Source organism: Brienomyrus brachyistius, chromosome 21, assembly GCF_023856365.1.
Source record: "Brienomyrus brachyistius isolate T26 chromosome 21, BBRACH_0.4, whole genome shotgun sequence".
Classification (NCBI taxonomy): Eukaryota; Metazoa; Chordata; class Actinopteri; order Osteoglossiformes; family Mormyridae; genus Brienomyrus; species Brienomyrus brachyistius.
This window is the reverse complement of record NC_064553.1, coordinates 12,749,077-12,766,548: the sequence shown is the minus strand read 5'-3', so window position 1 is coordinate 12,766,548 and position 17,472 is coordinate 12,749,077. Positions and strand designations below refer to the sequence as shown.

The 17,472-nt window shown below is 44.3% G+C and overlaps 1 protein-coding gene across 7 annotated transcripts; it reads left to right on the top strand.

Annotated features, from left to right (window-relative positions):
• The first annotated feature begins 1,622 nt into the window (after nt 1-1,622).
• crlf1a (cytokine receptor-like factor 1a) lies at nt 1,623-15,931 on the top strand. 7 transcript variants are annotated; one of them, XR_007384350.1, is made up of 9 exons: nt 1,623-2,220; nt 6,053-6,331; nt 7,773-7,902; nt 8,114-8,283; nt 11,563-11,720; nt 13,238-13,406; nt 13,694-13,875; nt 14,039-14,141; nt 14,578-15,931. XR_007384350.1 is itself a non-coding variant. In XM_048988952.1 (9 exons), exons 1-8 carry the CDS (start codon nt 2,163-2,165, stop codon nt 14,107-14,109), a joined length of 1,221 nt encoding a protein of 406 aa, XP_048844909.1. In that variant the 5' UTR covers nt 1,623-2,162; the 3' UTR covers nt 14,110-14,141; nt 14,578-15,931. The 7 variants fall into 7 exon arrangements, 6 of the variants coding, with proteins under 6 accessions (XP_048844909.1, XP_048844910.1, XP_048844915.1 ...); XM_048988952.1 differs by having other exon boundaries at nt 13,694-13,879; XM_048988953.1 differs by having other exon boundaries at nt 13,694-13,879; nt 14,039-14,145.
• The last annotated feature ends 1,541 nt before the right edge of the window (nt 15,932-17,472 follow it).

Sequence of the window (17,472 nt, the reverse complement as noted above, 5' to 3'; positions counted from 1 at the left end):
AGAAAATTGCTATAATAGTAACATTTGTTTATTGCAAAATTTGAAAATACGCAATAAATTCATTTTTAAAAGTACTTTAGCGACACATATGGGCTACATGCGGTTCGACTTTGAATCTTCTTGATGGAATATTTCACTTGTAAATTAATTTTTATATTTTTTTGTCGGTGTTCATTTATGTCACTGTACAAGAAAAGACACGTGCTACTTTAAAACGAGTCACAAAAGCTTTTTTTAGAACGCTTGAGGGGCGGAAAACCTATACTCACGGTCGAACCGGTAAACTTTTCGGTCGGTGGTCATTTTTACGAGAAAACGCAGGTCAGTAAGTTGGATAACTGACCGAGGCACGAGTTTAAACAGCGCCGCAGAGCTGTAACTAGCGTCGTGGTTCAGAGCAATTTGAAAACAGATTGAGAACCTATATATTTAAAAATACATAGCCTATATGGTACCACGGTTGCACCAGGTAATTAAAATAATCCTGTTATGGCGGATATTCCATTTGTAAGATCATCCCAACTAGGGGATTTTAAATTAACAAAAAATACATAAGATGAACAAGCAAAACATCTGTCAGATTCATATGTTAGAAATCAGAATGAATGCAGATGCAAATAAATGCAAATACAAAATGAATGAAACTGAATATCCGGAATTAAAAGTGCTTTAGGAATAAGTTTTTAAGTCGACGTAAAAGTTTTTATTACGGACTTTAACAAGAAGAAGGTAGCTGATGCGGACGTGAGGCCTATCGTTCCTCCCTACCTGAGGAAGTGATGTCAAAAGTGTGCAATGCGGTGGATCATCAGGTAACACCACAGATCCATCAAGAACTTGTTTCCAGTCTGTGCCGCGAGTCAAAACGTCAGCTTTTGATATTCAAGCTGAACGTCGGCACGTCTGATGTCTGCAACTACATTTTTATCCCATTAATGTTGCTGTTAACATTTGTAAGTCAACTTTTCTGATTATTGTTCTAAATGAAATACACTGATCACAAATTTCCATATATATTTTACTAATATGATAAATTCTAATAATGCTTAAGTTAATACTGTTTATTTTAGCATTGAGAAAGTTATTTTCAAAACTTTTCCGCGATAAGCTGAAAAATATGCATGTATATATATTAAATGTGCATGTGTCTGTGTGTGTATGTGTGTGTGTGTCAAATTAAGTAGATGATGTTATTGCTGCGATTTTCTCAACTTTACAGTTTACAGTGTACTTATTTTTCCTACATTGACACAATTTGCTAAAATCATAATTTGTTCGAAAAGAGAACTGGGTTGACGGGGGATTTGTCCATTCGCTCAGTTTTTATATACGTAATATGCGTAGAAGACAGTATTTTACCGGCACTAGAGGGTCCATTACAAGTTGACACGAAGCGTATACCTGTATATAAAACCGAATGACTCTGTTTAACTTGAGATGCACACGTCTCACCCACCACACTGTCAAAATAAATACATCGTCTTCACTTGGATCTCCTCAAGTGTTCTCGTTGCCCAAGGCAAAGATTTTTTTCAATTAACAATACAAACAAGGAAAGCAGAATTACGCAATATTTTTTCCTTCTCAGAAAGAAAGCTGGTCTGTCACCCTTCCCCAAGCCGCACAGGTTTCGCTAAACCCCGTGACTCACGAGCCCACTAGACTTGTAGCGAAAATGTTGGAGGATCGTGGAAAATGCCCCAGTCTTTGACAACAAAGCTTATACCGGCCGGAGCAGGACAGAAGAATGAAGGGGAAATAGAAAGGAGAAAAAGAAAAGAAAGAGGCAAAAAAAAGTCTAGCGACTGAGTGGGAAGACAAGGGAGGGGCTTGGAAAGTATCAACTTGTGTGTTAGCTAGCTGTTGAGGCGTGCTTTCACTGCACACCAAGCCAACTGAATGGGACGGTTGTAAGACATATCAAGCCTATAATTAAGCCAAGCAGGACAGATCTTTGGTAGGGGGCATAAGTTTCTCTATAAATACCTGTAGTCTTTGAAAGTGCCGGACAAACAACAGTAGGAAAGGTATCGGCACCTTTTGAGCGCAGCGTTTTTAACCGCGCTTCTTCTTTCCGTGCAAAACGCCCCTTACACACATCTGCAAAGGAGCACAAACGGAGGAGAGAGGAAAACTGAAAGAGCACAGAAGTTCCTTTAAATATGATCGCGGTGCTGTTCCTTGTTCTGCACATTCCTCGCGTGCTGTCTTCTGCGACACGTAAGTAGAAGAATAAAAGGTCTCGCTTTGCCCAGGGCTCCGCTAAGCTAACCCTGTGCTGTAATTGTGGCAATTTTTAATCAGACTATTATTATTTCGAGTTACGTGGACGATCGTCCGCGGAGCCGCTCTCACACAAAGACGGAAGCCAACATCTCGTTGAAGCAGTCTGTGATTAAATGAAATTGCAAATTTAATACTAGTTTAATAATAAAAATGCTCAGACTTCTCGTATAGTGAAAGATTCATAGTCAAAGTAATAATACTGGAAGTGAGTTCATAAAACAAGGAATTAATATGTTAAAGCCTCATATATATTTATAAATGTGTTTTACAAAATTAATAATAAACATGGATATACTTTGCGTACCTGAGAATCGACGTGTTTTTGGGCTCTTTGTTGTGAGAAATGATATGTTTAGCAGACGAGGTTAATGTTTGACCTGTAACAAAACATCCTTTAGCTGACTGGCATTATTTGGTTTTTTTAATACTGTAAAACGGGCCCTTTAGCATAAACATAAGCTCAAACACACATGACTTTCTGAGACACGGTGATTTAACTGTTTACCAGTAATGTATATAATCTTAACATCATTAAGTTAACCGAGTCAACATAGTCAACATAAACCGAGTCAACATAAATCACAGGTGTTATTTGGAGTACGTTTAAGAATTGGCTTTGGAAGGAGAGAGTTTTGTTGTCGTTAAAACAAATAGATTAAAATTATTAAAACGTGTCAACGTTTTCAATTAACGCAACAAGAAAATTTCCATCTTTTCCATTCCCCTTATACTTCACTTTCATTCGCTTATACACCATTTTAGTACAGCTTTGGCTTTGTTTAAAGGCTTAATTTTTTACATAATGTTTTAACATATACCGTAGAAACCTTCAAATATTTTTCTAAAGAAATTCAGGTTGTAACCAAGGCATGGTTTAATAAAAAAGGTCCAGGCCTAGATAATGATTACTGTAGCCTAGTTGAAAGAAGATGAGAAAGAGTTTTTATGAGACCAGCTGTTCCATACGTGACTGTCAGTATAATTAACGCTTTTTACCCACATCATATGCATAGCATAGGATTTAATATCAAAATATTAAAAGTTCACTGAGGCAGCGATCGATAATGTTCCGCCCACCTACTATTTATAAAGATACTCCATAAAACATAATAGTAAGGCCTAAACATGAAATTAAACAAATACTATACGTATTAAGTAATCTCATGGAACAATCATGGACATTGTTGGGTGGACACCCATAATATCTAAATGAATATATGTGCAGTTTTATATACAAATAACCGCAACACAGAAAAATAAATGTTTAGAGAAAGAGTTTCCGATTAACGACAATATAAGATTCCCAACATATTTTTTGGCTCTGATTGTTCGAAAGAGTGTCACAGAGAGTTGTATAGCATACAGTGTATTGGGCATTGAAAACCCATGTTGGAAACATCGACTCTTTAATATTTCAGACATCACTAGACTCGCGCTGATGTTTACAAAGGAATTCCTGGTTGGTGTCACTGATTATCTACTACTAAGTTATGATTTGAAAGAAAGCGGCAATAGTTACTTTTGCAATCACTGTAATTCTACTTTTTCTCAGAGTGGATCTCAGTATTTCATGGGTGTTCTCTCTAAAGCGGCATGCACATATTTTATGTCTTAAGGGCATTTGCCGTTCGTCTTCATTGGACACCTACAGTTATTCAGGTACTAGGTCAGCTTCAGACAGCACTCCTGCTGCCTAAAGCTGGCATTGTAGTGACTGGATCTTTTCACCCGACAGACAGATGGAAATCGAGGCTGGCTTGATCGCCAGGTGGGGGGAGAGCGTCGGATAAATACATGTAAACAAACACAAGATTAGAGGCCTTTCTTACTTCCTGGCAGACCGATAACGCAAATATAGATAATGAAAACAAGCCTACATTTTCTGTCGTTACAGCAGCATCGGCATCCTCGGATTACTGTAGAACACGTCAAATTTTCTTTTTTATTTGAGCGAAACCTTTATCGCTGTGGTCGCCGACGCATTGATCGTGAGCTACTAGAATCCAACAGGGAGCCGACGAGCGGCTTGCAGGGCACTTTTTAGAAAAAGGATCGAATATGTTAATTTACTTTTTTCTTTCTTAATTTTGCTCATAAGCGTGACCGTCTTGGTGCAGATCTCATCGGCTGTCATGAGCCCAAACCAAACGAAGACAATATGGCGACGTGCTGTGGACTCGACATGAAAGGAGGAATATTAATCTAGGAATTAATCGACGGCTTCTACTGTCACCATCCCCCCCGCCGGGTCGATAACTTTTAATGTCGCTTCGTAGCTCCCCTGATTATTTCCTTTGATGAAGCAGCTCTAACTATAAATAAGGCTGGAGATCCTGCTTTATGACCTTGGCCGTGGGATGATCTTTCTTCATTGAACGGCATTATGTTTTATTACCCACTTCCTATTCAGACACCAGCCACATAACAGACATAAAGTAACAAATAAAGCTAATTGCTGCTTTCATGAGCATATTTAGATTGCAGCGCTAGTGTTTACGTTCCTGCGTCGTCGTCGTCATTAGTTCTGAAGTCGGCCGGCGTCCGTTAACTCGCCGTCGTCCTCCTGGCTGTGACATTCAATTGCTCAACTTTTTTCTCGTTTTGGTTGGCTGTACATAACAGGGTCTAGCAAAGACCGGGGCTGTGCCTTCTACGCTTTGGCAGTGTTCGTGATATTTTATAGTAGTGTACTTGTATTCCTGTCCTAATACAGATGTTATACATTATGCCAAGATGTTACTCATTATGACCAAACACACACACTACAGACAGTAATAAATCTGAATACATCAGAAAGAACGCTTTGTGATATGCTGAAACGTATGACCTTATGCACCAAATAATTTAAGCGCCAGGCAAATAGGATACTATACGCTCATATTTTATCGTGCATAGGACAAAAAAATTGAACGGCCTTCACTATGGAGGTCTTCCAGTGAAGGAGCGCTTCAATGAACTTCTGATAACCTGTGCCGCATCAGCGTGAACGCACCTGGATTAAATCACCTTTGGTGGTAGCTAGACCGCATACAGAAGGACAGCTGGTTTAGTTAAAGACTTGATGAATTCATTAGATGGATTTGGTGGGCCGGGGGTGGGCCCAAGATACCCTGTTAGGCAGACGGCGGCCTCTTGCAGGGACATGTGCTCGTATGACAGTGGCTGTTGTAGTCTCACAGCTGGGGTTCTGGTCCCCCCCCCCCCCCATGTGTCCCGGCCAGGCCCCGCCCACAGCATCCTGCTCCCCACATGTTGCATTGTTTTTCCGCCCTCCAAGAGTTTTTCATGAACTCTGTTTGCTGTGGTGAAAACGGTGAAACTCTTTTCAGAGCCTTTCCGGTAAACCTCCACATGTGAGCCGCGATCCAATCGCCTGCTTTTCCCACAATGCATCGCTTTAGGGGACGCTCTTTCTCATGTGAACGGTTAAAATTTGTACAAACTATAATATATAACGCAAATACTATGCATTTTCTTAATTGCCAAGCACGTACTTCCATCCAGTGTGAATCACATAGAAATTCTTTATTTATATAGCCGAGCTTAGCAACTTACCATGATGGACAACAGCCGGGACTTGAAACAATACATTCCGGTGCTTACCTCTGACATTCCCCGTCTTGCTTCTTCATTTATAAACCCCGCCCCTCCCTTGTCAGGCATACAAGACCTCGGAACTTGAACCGGTGACCCCTGTCTTTCAGCTCACACGTGCCGGTCCTTAACCTTTGAACTGCATTTATCAGTGCTGCTCATGCTTTCCCAGAGGTGGCGGCCATCTTCCCCCAGGACCCTGCTCTGCGCATCGGTTCCACACTGACAGCCACCTGCTCGGTGAGCTCTGAGCTGGGCCTGCATGCCAGCCAGCTCTTCTGGACCCTGAATGGGCAGCGGCTACCCAGCGGCGCCTACAGCGTGGCGGGGCCCACGGAGCTCACGGTCACGCTGCCCCGCCTCAGCGGCTCCCGACAGCCCTCCGGCGACAACCTGGTGTGCCACGGCGGTGGGGGGCACGTTCTGGCCGGTTCCTGCCTCTATGTGGGCAGTAAGTCTTGCCTGGCGGGGAGAAGGGGGCAGTGGGGTGTTGTAGTGGGCCATTGTACATTTTACAGATCTGTTCAGTAGGGAAGAGGTTCCTAACCTTTTGGTGTAGATGGATCAGCTTACAGCATGCAAAAATGTCAAATAATGTCTCGGACTGGCAAAACGGCTGCAGGGGTAGCGGTGGATCGATCGGCGATTTAATGAGTGTGACCGTCTCCATGTTTTTCAAATGTGACCAGAACACACTAATCTGAAGGGTTGTAAAAAACTGAAAATATGTTGTTGATTTTTGGGGAATTGAACCGGTACCAGTCCACAGAACCAGGGTCTGGAACTCCTACTGTGGTGGTTCTGAAACTCAGCATCAGGAATCCGTGAAACTTTTTAAGTTTACACCTGACGTAGCAGGGAAAGAGTCCTCAGTGTGACTATTAGATAGGACTAGCAGATAGGAGCCCACACACCCTGTGACTGGGGGGGTAGCTTGGATTAGGGAGGGGGCATTGTACGTGTAAAGTGAGGTGTGCAGGGGAGCGCGTATGACGACAGGCAAACTTACAGGGTGACGCAGACACGTGCAGGCAGACGCACAGAGACGGCCTGCGGCGCAGGGAGGGGAGGTGGTCTGAATCTTGGGGTGGTGTCACCCGCTGGCAGGGGGGCAGAGGCAGGAAGGCTGAGTGCCTCCTGGAAGCTCTCCAGAAGTTAAGTGGGCATGACAGCGAGGGAAAAAATGAAGTTTGAAGCACTTGGAAGTCAAGACATTATTTTCAGTCTAAATTCGTTGTCGCCTCACCAGCACTCGACTTGTATGGTCAGGCAGCGTCTCTTGAAGATTAACCCTTTGAACCAGGGACTGTTTACATGGGTTGTTCCAGCTGTCCTCTGCTTTAATCTGGACAGTTTTTCATTCAGTTAATTTGCCTGATACCCTGAAACACATATGGCTATTTCTGTTTGAATGTAATACTGTTAGTTCAAAGAACAATGGGTAACACTTTACTTAGAGAAGTCATGTATAATGCATTATAGATACCTTCATAACTCATTGAAATGCATTCATACATTAGTATAAACAAAAATAAATTTTGAATGCTCTTTGAAGTTCTCATCTGTAATACACTATAGATACCCTCATAATGCATTATAATGATCAGTATAATCCGTTATAATGCATTATTAAGGAATCTATAGTGCATTATTCATGGCGAATTCATAAAGCATTCAAAATGCGTAATAAACATGGCTGTAATGTGTTATGCCTTTTTATAATTAGTTATAGCCATGCTTGTAATACGTTATGAATGCATTATAATGCATTATGAAGGTATCTATAATGCATTATGATGACCGAGTTAGTGTCACCGTACAATGTTTAGGAAAGAAAATGCCACAAAAGCAGGACATAATGTCACCCCCCCCCACCCCCTTTGTGTCCCCAGTGCCCCCCGAGAAACCAGTGAACCTAACCTGCTGGTCCCGAAACACAAAAGACCTCACCTGTAAGTGGGCCCCAGGTGGACAGGGAGAGACCTTTATAAGGACCAAATACAGACTCAAGTACCGTCTCAGGTAGGATCCTCAGCTTCTGCTGATGAGTGCTGCTCTGTGGTTCTGGAAAGGCTTCGCATTTCAGTCTGATGTAGAAGGCAAAATTTCCATTCACGCATCATCAGGTTTTGAAGTTATTCCTGATGCAGCTTAACCTCAGCTTCCGGAATAGGGAATGATGGTAACCATGGAAACTGCAGTCCCATCATGGGATTCTGTGGGTGATGCACAGGTGGTACGGCCGGGAGAAAGAGTGTGAACACTACGGTATGGGACAACTCTACAGCTGCCACATCCCCCGAGACCTGGCCCTCTTCACTCCCTATGAAATCTGGGTGGAAGCTTCTAACCAGCTGGGAACGGCCACCTCTGACATCATCACCCTGGACATCCTCGACGTGGGTGAGTTGGAGAATTTTGTTTGGAGGATAACCGCGTGACTCTGGGCGCTGGGAACAGGGGGTAAATAAAACTTGTAATGCCCCCTGACCCCACCAGGGACCAATCAGTGCTTGGGACAAATTCCCCTTGACATGGTTGGCAGGACCATCCTTCCGATTTGATGAACTCATCCACACTCCCACTATGCCTACACTCATGGAATTTCATGCCACCCCCCCCCCCCCCCCCCCGATAATCCAAACACCACAGAAATCCTCCAAGCCTGACTAGCTAAAGATTACGGCTCAGGCTATCAGACAGGCTGAGGAAGCCTGTGATTGGCCTACAATATCCCATTCTCTAATGGTCTCACATCTAGACACATATTAACAGCTACAAAATTTCCAAATGAAGCGATTTTATCCATTCTGCCAGGGGAGTAACAGCACCACTGGGGGCCAAATGGATGGGTGGGGGGGGGGGCATCATGAAGTTTGAGTCCTGTCACTTTTGGTTGTAGCCTGAAGCGTCAGAGAAGAAGGAATGACTGAGAGAGAGGAGGCAAAGGCCAAAAACTGCCGAGGATGCCGGAGGCGTTACGCACCCCTTCCATCTCATTCTTTCGCCTTCCCTGGCTACGGAAATGTTAATTTCCAGAATTCATTCATGATTAGCTCAGGGCGAAATGGCCAAAACCGGCGAGGCTCGTCAGCATGCATTCCGGGAATGGAAACAGGACATTAAGGCATATATCCCAGAAGTCAAACCAGCCCGTGGTGAAATGTTTATTTGAGGATCTCTCGACCGGTTGCATTAAAGTACTTAGCCCATTTGCAAATGGTGAGAATGTTTTTTTTTTTTTTAAATCTACAATCGCCCGGCTATAAACAGCGAGCGGACTGGTTGTTTTAACAGACGCTAAGATGATTTGCCCCGCATTCCCGGTGGATGGATTGGTAAACATCGACGAGAGAGCGTGGGGGTGAGAGTGGAGATGAACCATATGAGGATCAACACCAGTCACCGACTCAGACTCAACATTCAGCCTCGTGTTTAATACGACGATATTAGCTGCGGGGTCTGTAGCATAGCTGCCATTAAAGGGGTGTGGTGGTGTTGGCTTTGACGAACAGGTCGAGCCAGGAGGAGATTTGTTGACGTATACACCCCCGCTGAGGGGGGGAGGTATCCAGGCGAGTTAGAGATCTGACAAAAATGCCGTCTCTTGGGTGATGCATCCTTCAACGAAAGAAAAACAGAAAGTACTCGTGTTTAGCGATGCCCACGCAAGTCTGTCTGATGTTATTGTGCTGGGAGTTTCACTATCTCTCCCAGTTTCTTGTTGTGGCGTAACGTGGGTGTTTTTAAAACAGCGAACCGGCAATGGTGCAGACGCTGACGTTCAAATTAACCATTTTCGTCTGTGTTTGGAATCTCACGCGAGAAATGAAAGAGGTTCCTGTCGGACCAAAGGTGTCAGACACCGTGCATCACTGGCCTGTAGGTCAGAATGCATTTTAATTAGTCTTGATTTGCTCATTTTACTAGTGATTTCACTGTTCCAACGGTTGTTTGAAAGGCGGATTGGTGGCTCGGTGGGTAGTGCTGTTGCTACACACAACCAGGGTTTGGGCTATGTGGAGTTTGCATGTTCTCCTAGTGACACCCAGATTTCTTCGGGAGTATTGCCCATTCTATAGCCCAACGACATGCAGTTAGGTTAATTATTGTGTATATAGCATGTGATTGCGTGTGTGCCTTTATGTGACCTGCATTGGAGCCCAGAATCTGCTGCTTCGGACAAGCTCCAGCCACGAGACCCTAACCAGGATTCAAGATTTTGTATTTGCCTTTTGTACATCATTACATAGGAACTCTTACTTACGCCATCCAATCGGGAACAAGGAAATGTGTCTGAATTAGGCAGCAAAAAACAAAACAAGGGCACTCACAAAAGTAGACATATAATTGCAGAGGTACGTATTTCAGAGGGGTAGGTACTGGTCTGAAACGGGCCGTTGACAGTCCTGAGGCTGCCATTCCTTCAGCTGAGCCTTTGGAGAGCAGCCTGTGACTAGGGTGAGTCTTGGTTAGATGATGGATAGATTGATGGATGGATGGACTCATGGAAAGTTATTTCAAGGGCAGCATAGTCACACAGTGGGTTGAATCTCGCCTGTAGCACTTAGTCTGTGCGTGTTTTTCCTGTGTTTCTGGAGGTTGCCTTTGGTTACCCTGATTCCTTCCCACAGTCCAAAGGCATGAGTTCGGGTCAACTGGCATGTCTAAATTGTCAGTACAGTGTATGCGTGTACTTTGACACAACCTGGCATCCCAGCCAGGGTTTTTTCTGGCCCTGTGGCCTGTGCTGTGCTTCCTGGGGTTGGCTTGCAAGCTGACTCAGACTCAGCCATGTAAGTTATTATATATCTGACACATTTACCCAAAGTGATTTCCAGTAATGGTAGGGTTACCATATTTGGTGGGATGAAAAAGAGGAGCTGCTTGGGGATCCGAATATCAATGAGTTTTCACTTTCAGCAACCAATCGGACAGAGCATCTCTCATGAATATTAATATGCTTTCCCTAACTACCCTGTAAAACGGAAATTTGCATCCTGTACCCTTACAGTTGACTCTTGTTTCACAATCTACAAACAACTGACACAACGTGTTTACACGTCTTTTTCAACAAAAGTTACAAAACGCTAAGCTAAAGTTTGTTAAACTTCAAGCAAATGACACAACTCACTGTTCACATGAAAGCAAAAATCTCGTCTCAAAATGCCAATGGTTTCCGGAATTTGACGTCACTCGTGAGCAACGTGACACGTAGGGATGTTGATAACGTTTAGATTTTCAAGTGAACGTGTGCATGAGCTTTGCAAATGCGGTGAGATGATCCTGAGCAGCTGCCCTATATCAAAAATTGGTGCCTTTTCCTTCTTTCCTTGGTGCTCCACTGTAACTTGCAGCACTGGGTCATATGGGTTGCAGCGCTAAAGCCGGACAAATTCTGCACCAGTTTTTCAAAAACCACCCGGATGGGGGCCCAGAAAGAGGACGTGTCCAGGGAAACCCGGACGTATGGGAACCCTAAATAGAGAGAAGGGTTCTAATGTACGTGTGCTCCCAGGGATTGAAACCCACAACCATTGCACTGCACACTACAATGCAAGCACTGTGCTATACTGTGGCCTCTGCTGTCACCTAGAGATGATATTCATTGGGTGACTGTGTGCTGCTGTTCCATGCCCATGTTAAACGGTGCGTGCATGTCTGTATTTTTGTCCACCACAGTGACCACAGACCCCCCCGTAGATGTCCACGTCAGTCGGGTGGGGGAGCTAGACGATCAGCTGAGCGTACGATGGAGTAACCCCCCTGCCCTGAAGGACTTCCTCTTCCAGGCCAAGTACCAGATCCGCTACCGACTGGAGGACAGTACAGACTGGAAGGTAGGTCTGGCTGCAGCACTGAGGCCAGTGCGTCATGGTAACAGTGTAGCTATAACTGCAAACCAGCACTCCACGTATATTTTATGGATTTCTCAGTTGCTAAACTTTTTTGTGTGGAAAAGTTTGCAACAGTTTTGTACACTATATAGACAAAAGTATTGGGACACCTGGCCATTACACCTACAGGAACTTCTATGACGTCCCATTAGAAATTTACAGGCATCAAAGTGGAGCTGGTCCCCACTTTGCATGACAGCTGCCACTCTTCTGGGAAGGCTTTCAATAAGGTTTTGGGGGATCTGTGGGAATTTTTGTCCATTCATCCAGAAGAGTATTTGTAAGGTCAGGCACTGATGTTGGACGTGAAGCCTTGGCTCACAATCTGTTCTTCTGTTTGATGAGGTTGAGGTCAGGGCTCCATGCGGTTCAGTCAAGTTCTTCCACACCAAACTTTTCATTTAGCACAATGCAGTCATAGAGGTAACATTTTCCTGACATCCACCAAACCCAGACTTATCCGCCGTACTGCCAGACAGAGATGCGTGATTCGTCACTCCACAGAACACGTTTCCACTGCTCCAGAGTCCAGTGGCGGTGTGCTTCACACCACTCCATCCAACGCTTGGCATCGTGCTTGGTAATGTGAGGCTTGCATGCAGCTGCTCGGCCATGGAAGCCCTTTCCATGAAGCTCCTGGTGCACAGCTTTTGTGCTGAGGTTTAATGCCAGAGGAAGTATGCAACTCTGCAGTTATTGAGTCAGCAGAGTATTGGCGACTTTTACGTGCTATGCGTCTCAGCGCTCAGCGACCCCGTTCCGTTACTGGACGTGGTCTGCGATTTCATGGCTGAGTTTCTGTAGTTCCTAAACACTTCCACTTTGCAGTACTACCATGTACAGTTTATTGTGGAATATGTAGCTGGGAAGAAATTTCAACAAACTGACTTATTGCAAAGGTGGCATCCTATCACAGTACCACGCTTGAATTCACTGAGCTCTTCAGAATGATCCATTCATTCACAAATGTTTGGAAACCCGTGGCAATCGGTCTGAATAAAACACCTGAATTCAATAATTAAGAGGCGTGTCCCAATACTTTTGTCCATAGCGTATATTTTCTGTACTATTATATCATTTACATATATTGTACATTTATAATTTCCTTGTGAGTTTCTCATTTATTTCATCACATGCTGCATGATCACTTCACACACCTTCCTCACACATCTTCCTCACCTCTTATTCAGTACGGGAACAAGGCGGAGCCTGGAGTCTCAGCCATCAGAGCAGACAAGGCAGTGCTGCCCATCCAATACGAGGCACACAGACTCACTGGCTCACATGTGCCATTCATTCTGCCAGTTTAGATACACCAGTTAGCTGTGTGCTTTTAGACTGTGGGAGGAAACTGATGTAAACATACACAAAGCAGCGATGGGATTCATGCCGTGCTCCCAGTTATGTCACATGCTAAATTCATACCATCCACATACAGTGACTGTTCTGATTGCTCGCAGGTTGTGGATGACGTCGGCAATCAGACGTCCTGCCGGCTGGCTGGCCTCAGACCTGGCACGGTCTACTTCGTCCAAGTGCGCTGCAACCCGGTGGGCATCTACGGGTCCAGGAGACCCGGCATCTGGAGTGACTGGAGCAGCCCCACGGCCGCCTCAACGCCCCTTAGTGGTGAGAAAGGGCAGAGCAAGTCACAGACCTGAAAGGTCCCTACAGAGTTCCAGGCTGGGATCAGAACGGAACCTGTCAGTGCAGTGCAGAATTATTTATAAAAAGAAAGACTTAAAAACACTTTATTTAATTGTTTATGTATTTAATCATTTATAAATGTGTTTGTTTTTTGCTTGTTCATTCAATGTTCTTTTAAAAATGTTCTTTTAATATTATGTGGTGTATTGCCCCTTAAGAGCCCTGTATAGCACAGAGAGTGAATCTAACAACCCACCGTTCCTGCCTAGAGCGGCTGCTGAGTGGGTCATGTGACCCCAAGGTGGGCGAGCAGAACGCCACGCTGCGCCGGGAGCTGAAGCAGTTCTTCGGCTGGGTGCGGAAGCACACGTACGGCTGCAGCGGCGTGACCATCAAGCTGTACGACCAGTGGCGCGTCTGGCTGCAGAAATCGCATAAGACGCGCAACCAGGTAGGTAAGCAGCAACTTCATTACTCTAACCTTCACATGCACGTCCGTTTAAGCTAATGCCATATTTTATAATACAGCTCTGGAAAAAAAATTATAGACCAATCTATATTTTTTTTAAAATCTGCATTTTTAAATCCTGGTTCAATCCTGGTTCTGCTGGCAGAGGCTACACTGAGCTGCAGGCTGCTTCCAGGCTCAAAGTTTGTAAGACAGCAGTACAGAAGAATAAGGTGAAGCAGGAGACACTGGGAACGACCAGAAAGCAGGCAGGTAGAGTGTAGAAGCGACTTTCTAATGCCAGAGATGAATGTTACCTTATCCAACAGTGCCTCATGAATCATGAAGGGCGACATCAAGTGACCGTCAAAAGGAGCGGGAAGCACTAAGAGCAGGCGTGATGTGCTCTGCTAGGACACTGTGTATCAGGCTCCTGGAAGCAGGACTGAGGTCCCATAAAGGAAGGAAGAAGCCCTTCATCAATGAGAAACAGGACAGAACCAGGCGGCAGTTTGCAAAAAATGCATATTTTACACAGACGCATTTGCCTAAACTGAGAAATGAGTGAAACTACAAATTTTGTTGTGACCTCCCCATTTTCTCCAGAGCTGTATGTGTAAAAATGTACGTGACGCGTCGCTCTGTCGCAGAATTACTAATGCATCTTCCGGCCGAACAAACTAAACTTGTCTCTTTTTGTTGCAGATTCTACAAGGCGATAAGTTATAGCACACTGAAGAAATACAAAACACTAGAAAAAGAAAAAAAATAAGAAACTTAGAGGCTTGTTTGCTGAGAGGGCAGCGATCACATTGTGCTGGAGGCTACGGGTCCCATTCACGGCAATCTGACTGCAAAGGGACACTGCAAGGGACACTGTGAAAACCAAATGATGGCAGATGCCCGCTGCCCAGAAACCCCACTGCCAGCTCAACACAGGACTCAGGGTGCCCTGGACGGTGGGAAAAACGTCCAGTGTCCACTGTCCTACAGTGGGACAGTTATTGGTGCTTGAGGGGCCATCAGCGTAGAATGAAGCTAATAAATGACTCTAATATTTAAACCGGGAAAGGTTCTCTAACACTGACAGTCTGTCTGGTGCTTCAGTGTAAATGTAGTATTACTGATTATTTATCATTTGAATCACAAGTCAAGTGCAGTGGCCGCACGGCACTGCGGAGGTCAGACTGTGCCAGGCGAGTGTGGCTTGCAGTTGGGTGGAGGCTGGTGAGGGCCGGGGTACTTGAAGACGTACTGCGATTGCCAGTGATGAAGCAGAGCCGCAGGTGTGTAGTCGCTAACGAGCACAGGCGAGTCTATAGCGAGACCCCGTTGGATTCACCTCGCACTATCGCCACAGCCGTTTGTGAGTCATGAAGTCTGCTGGGAAAAGGCGAGAGGGCTGCGGTCGATCAAGGGCACTGCTTTGAGATGCCAAGAGAGGAGGCACAAGGAGTACATGCTGTGGTATTGCAGTGCCTCCATACTTAACTGATTTCCTTCAAACAGAGAAGACTGCCATACCTCACGAGGGCTATATTGCGAACTGCATTCAAACTAATGCGATTTCTACATGGAAAATTCCCGCAAACACATCAGTTACTGCCTTACGACCGGCAGTAGTTTTCTTAATGCTACAATCTTTATACCACTTTATTTAAAGTGGCCCGACCAAGAGGAACAACAATGTCAGGATTCACCTAAAGCCTCAGTCAATCCACGCATCACTAAATACATTGTGAAGGCCCGATAAGAGAGACTGGCAATAGCTGAACTGTCTATCCCCGTCTCCGGAGGCTGTGATTGGGCGATGATGCAGAAACCATGATGTCATGCAAGGAACGGAAGCCTGTTTGACTATTCAGTTGAAATTCAGAATGCTGTGCTGTATCATACCTTGTGTGAATAACTGTTTATATTATGTATTGCCTTTATTTTTTTACCAAATTGTATCAGCATATTTAAAAATCTAATTATATGTCCTTTCCTAAGTTATGCATTGGTTACAATATTGCGAGTGATCGTTTTAATTGTTCAATAATAATAGTTTATTACAAAAGCGGCTGTTCCATTGCTTCGTTCCAAAGGACAACTCTAAATTCTATTGGATAACACTTATGATTCCGAAATAGTAATTATCCAACCAATTTATGCCAAGAGAATCATAAAAATAAGTTTCTTGGCAAGGCAGTTTACAAAATGAGTGACCTTTTGCTGCGGCATAAAACTGCAGCAGTCAGGCAGGCAGGACTATGGAACTGCAGTCAGATAAAAAATCAATAGCTCTGACAACATAAGCCGAAAAAATCTCTGTAGAGGAGCACTTCGCTCGCTGGCGCCGTGGCCGCCCCCTAGGGATACCCATCAAGCCGGTATTTTACACGGGGAGGTTCAGTCTCCTACGCCTTTACTATGAAATGCGCATCACTGCAGATTCTCAGAATTATTTATCCTTAACGGAACTAGAAGACCCCACGAAGCAGGAGTTAAAACTCATGGTTCCTTATGAGTTACAATTAGTTAATTCCTCGTACACCGCTCACCCCTGGCAAGTTAGATCCCTACACAGGATCTGTCGAACATAATTAAAGCCAACGCGCCAAGTCATGTTCCAGAGACGATGCGGTTATTTGAAACCGCATCTATACCTTCGGCTTGAAATGGGTTTTTAATTTGTGACTCCTGCTAGATCTCAACGCTTTGAAAGCTCTAATTATTGGGGAATCAGTTCCAATATGCTACCACAGTCAAATTAGTCAAAATATTATTACAGCTAACATGGGTTATATAGAAACCGAGCATCTGTTTTCAATTTCCTAGTAGAAGCCTGACCCCTGGTGGACGGTAAGAATATCAACAAAACAATATATAAGGACTGCTTGTTCTTATATTCATATATACTATTAAAGTTTTAATATAGATATTTATATATACATTTTATAAGTATTTTTTTAGTCGGAAGCCTTACCGAAATACATTTGATGCATTTTGATTATCGACTATCGCTCCATTTTGAAACAGCAACCGCGTTACCGTATCATCTAAAAAGTGAAATAAACTATATTATGGAACTCGGGGCACTTCGGGGTATCGCAACATAAAACTTATTTTTCTAAATAGCCGAAAATCCCGGAGATCTTCGTATGACAAACGGCTTACTCTTGGTCAGAGCCGTGCTCCACTGACACGGGCAGATCAGTAAATAACACTTGTGTAGTTATGGTGTGTAGGTTAGCAAGGTGGGGGCTTGCGTGGCAGTAAGGTGCATTGCTCCAGTTGCACATCCCGCAAGACTGTGAGTGGCAAAAAGTATGATTTACAGCAAAAGGTATGATTTTTGAGCGCCGTCGACTCCGTCCTGTATAGAGGAAAGCCGACACTCTAGAACCGTGACTGACTGCACGCCACAGGTCAGTTCCCGTGCGTTTGCCCTCGTTAATAATAAACCGGATCCAGTTACCGAACCGCCCTCTGAGTCTGAGGCCAGTTAATGATTAATGTGAGATCGCTGGTCACAGCTGTGGTTGACGATTTTCATTAGAATGACGCACGGCCGATATTCATTGTCAGCCTAACTGAAATAATTCAAATTGATCCTCG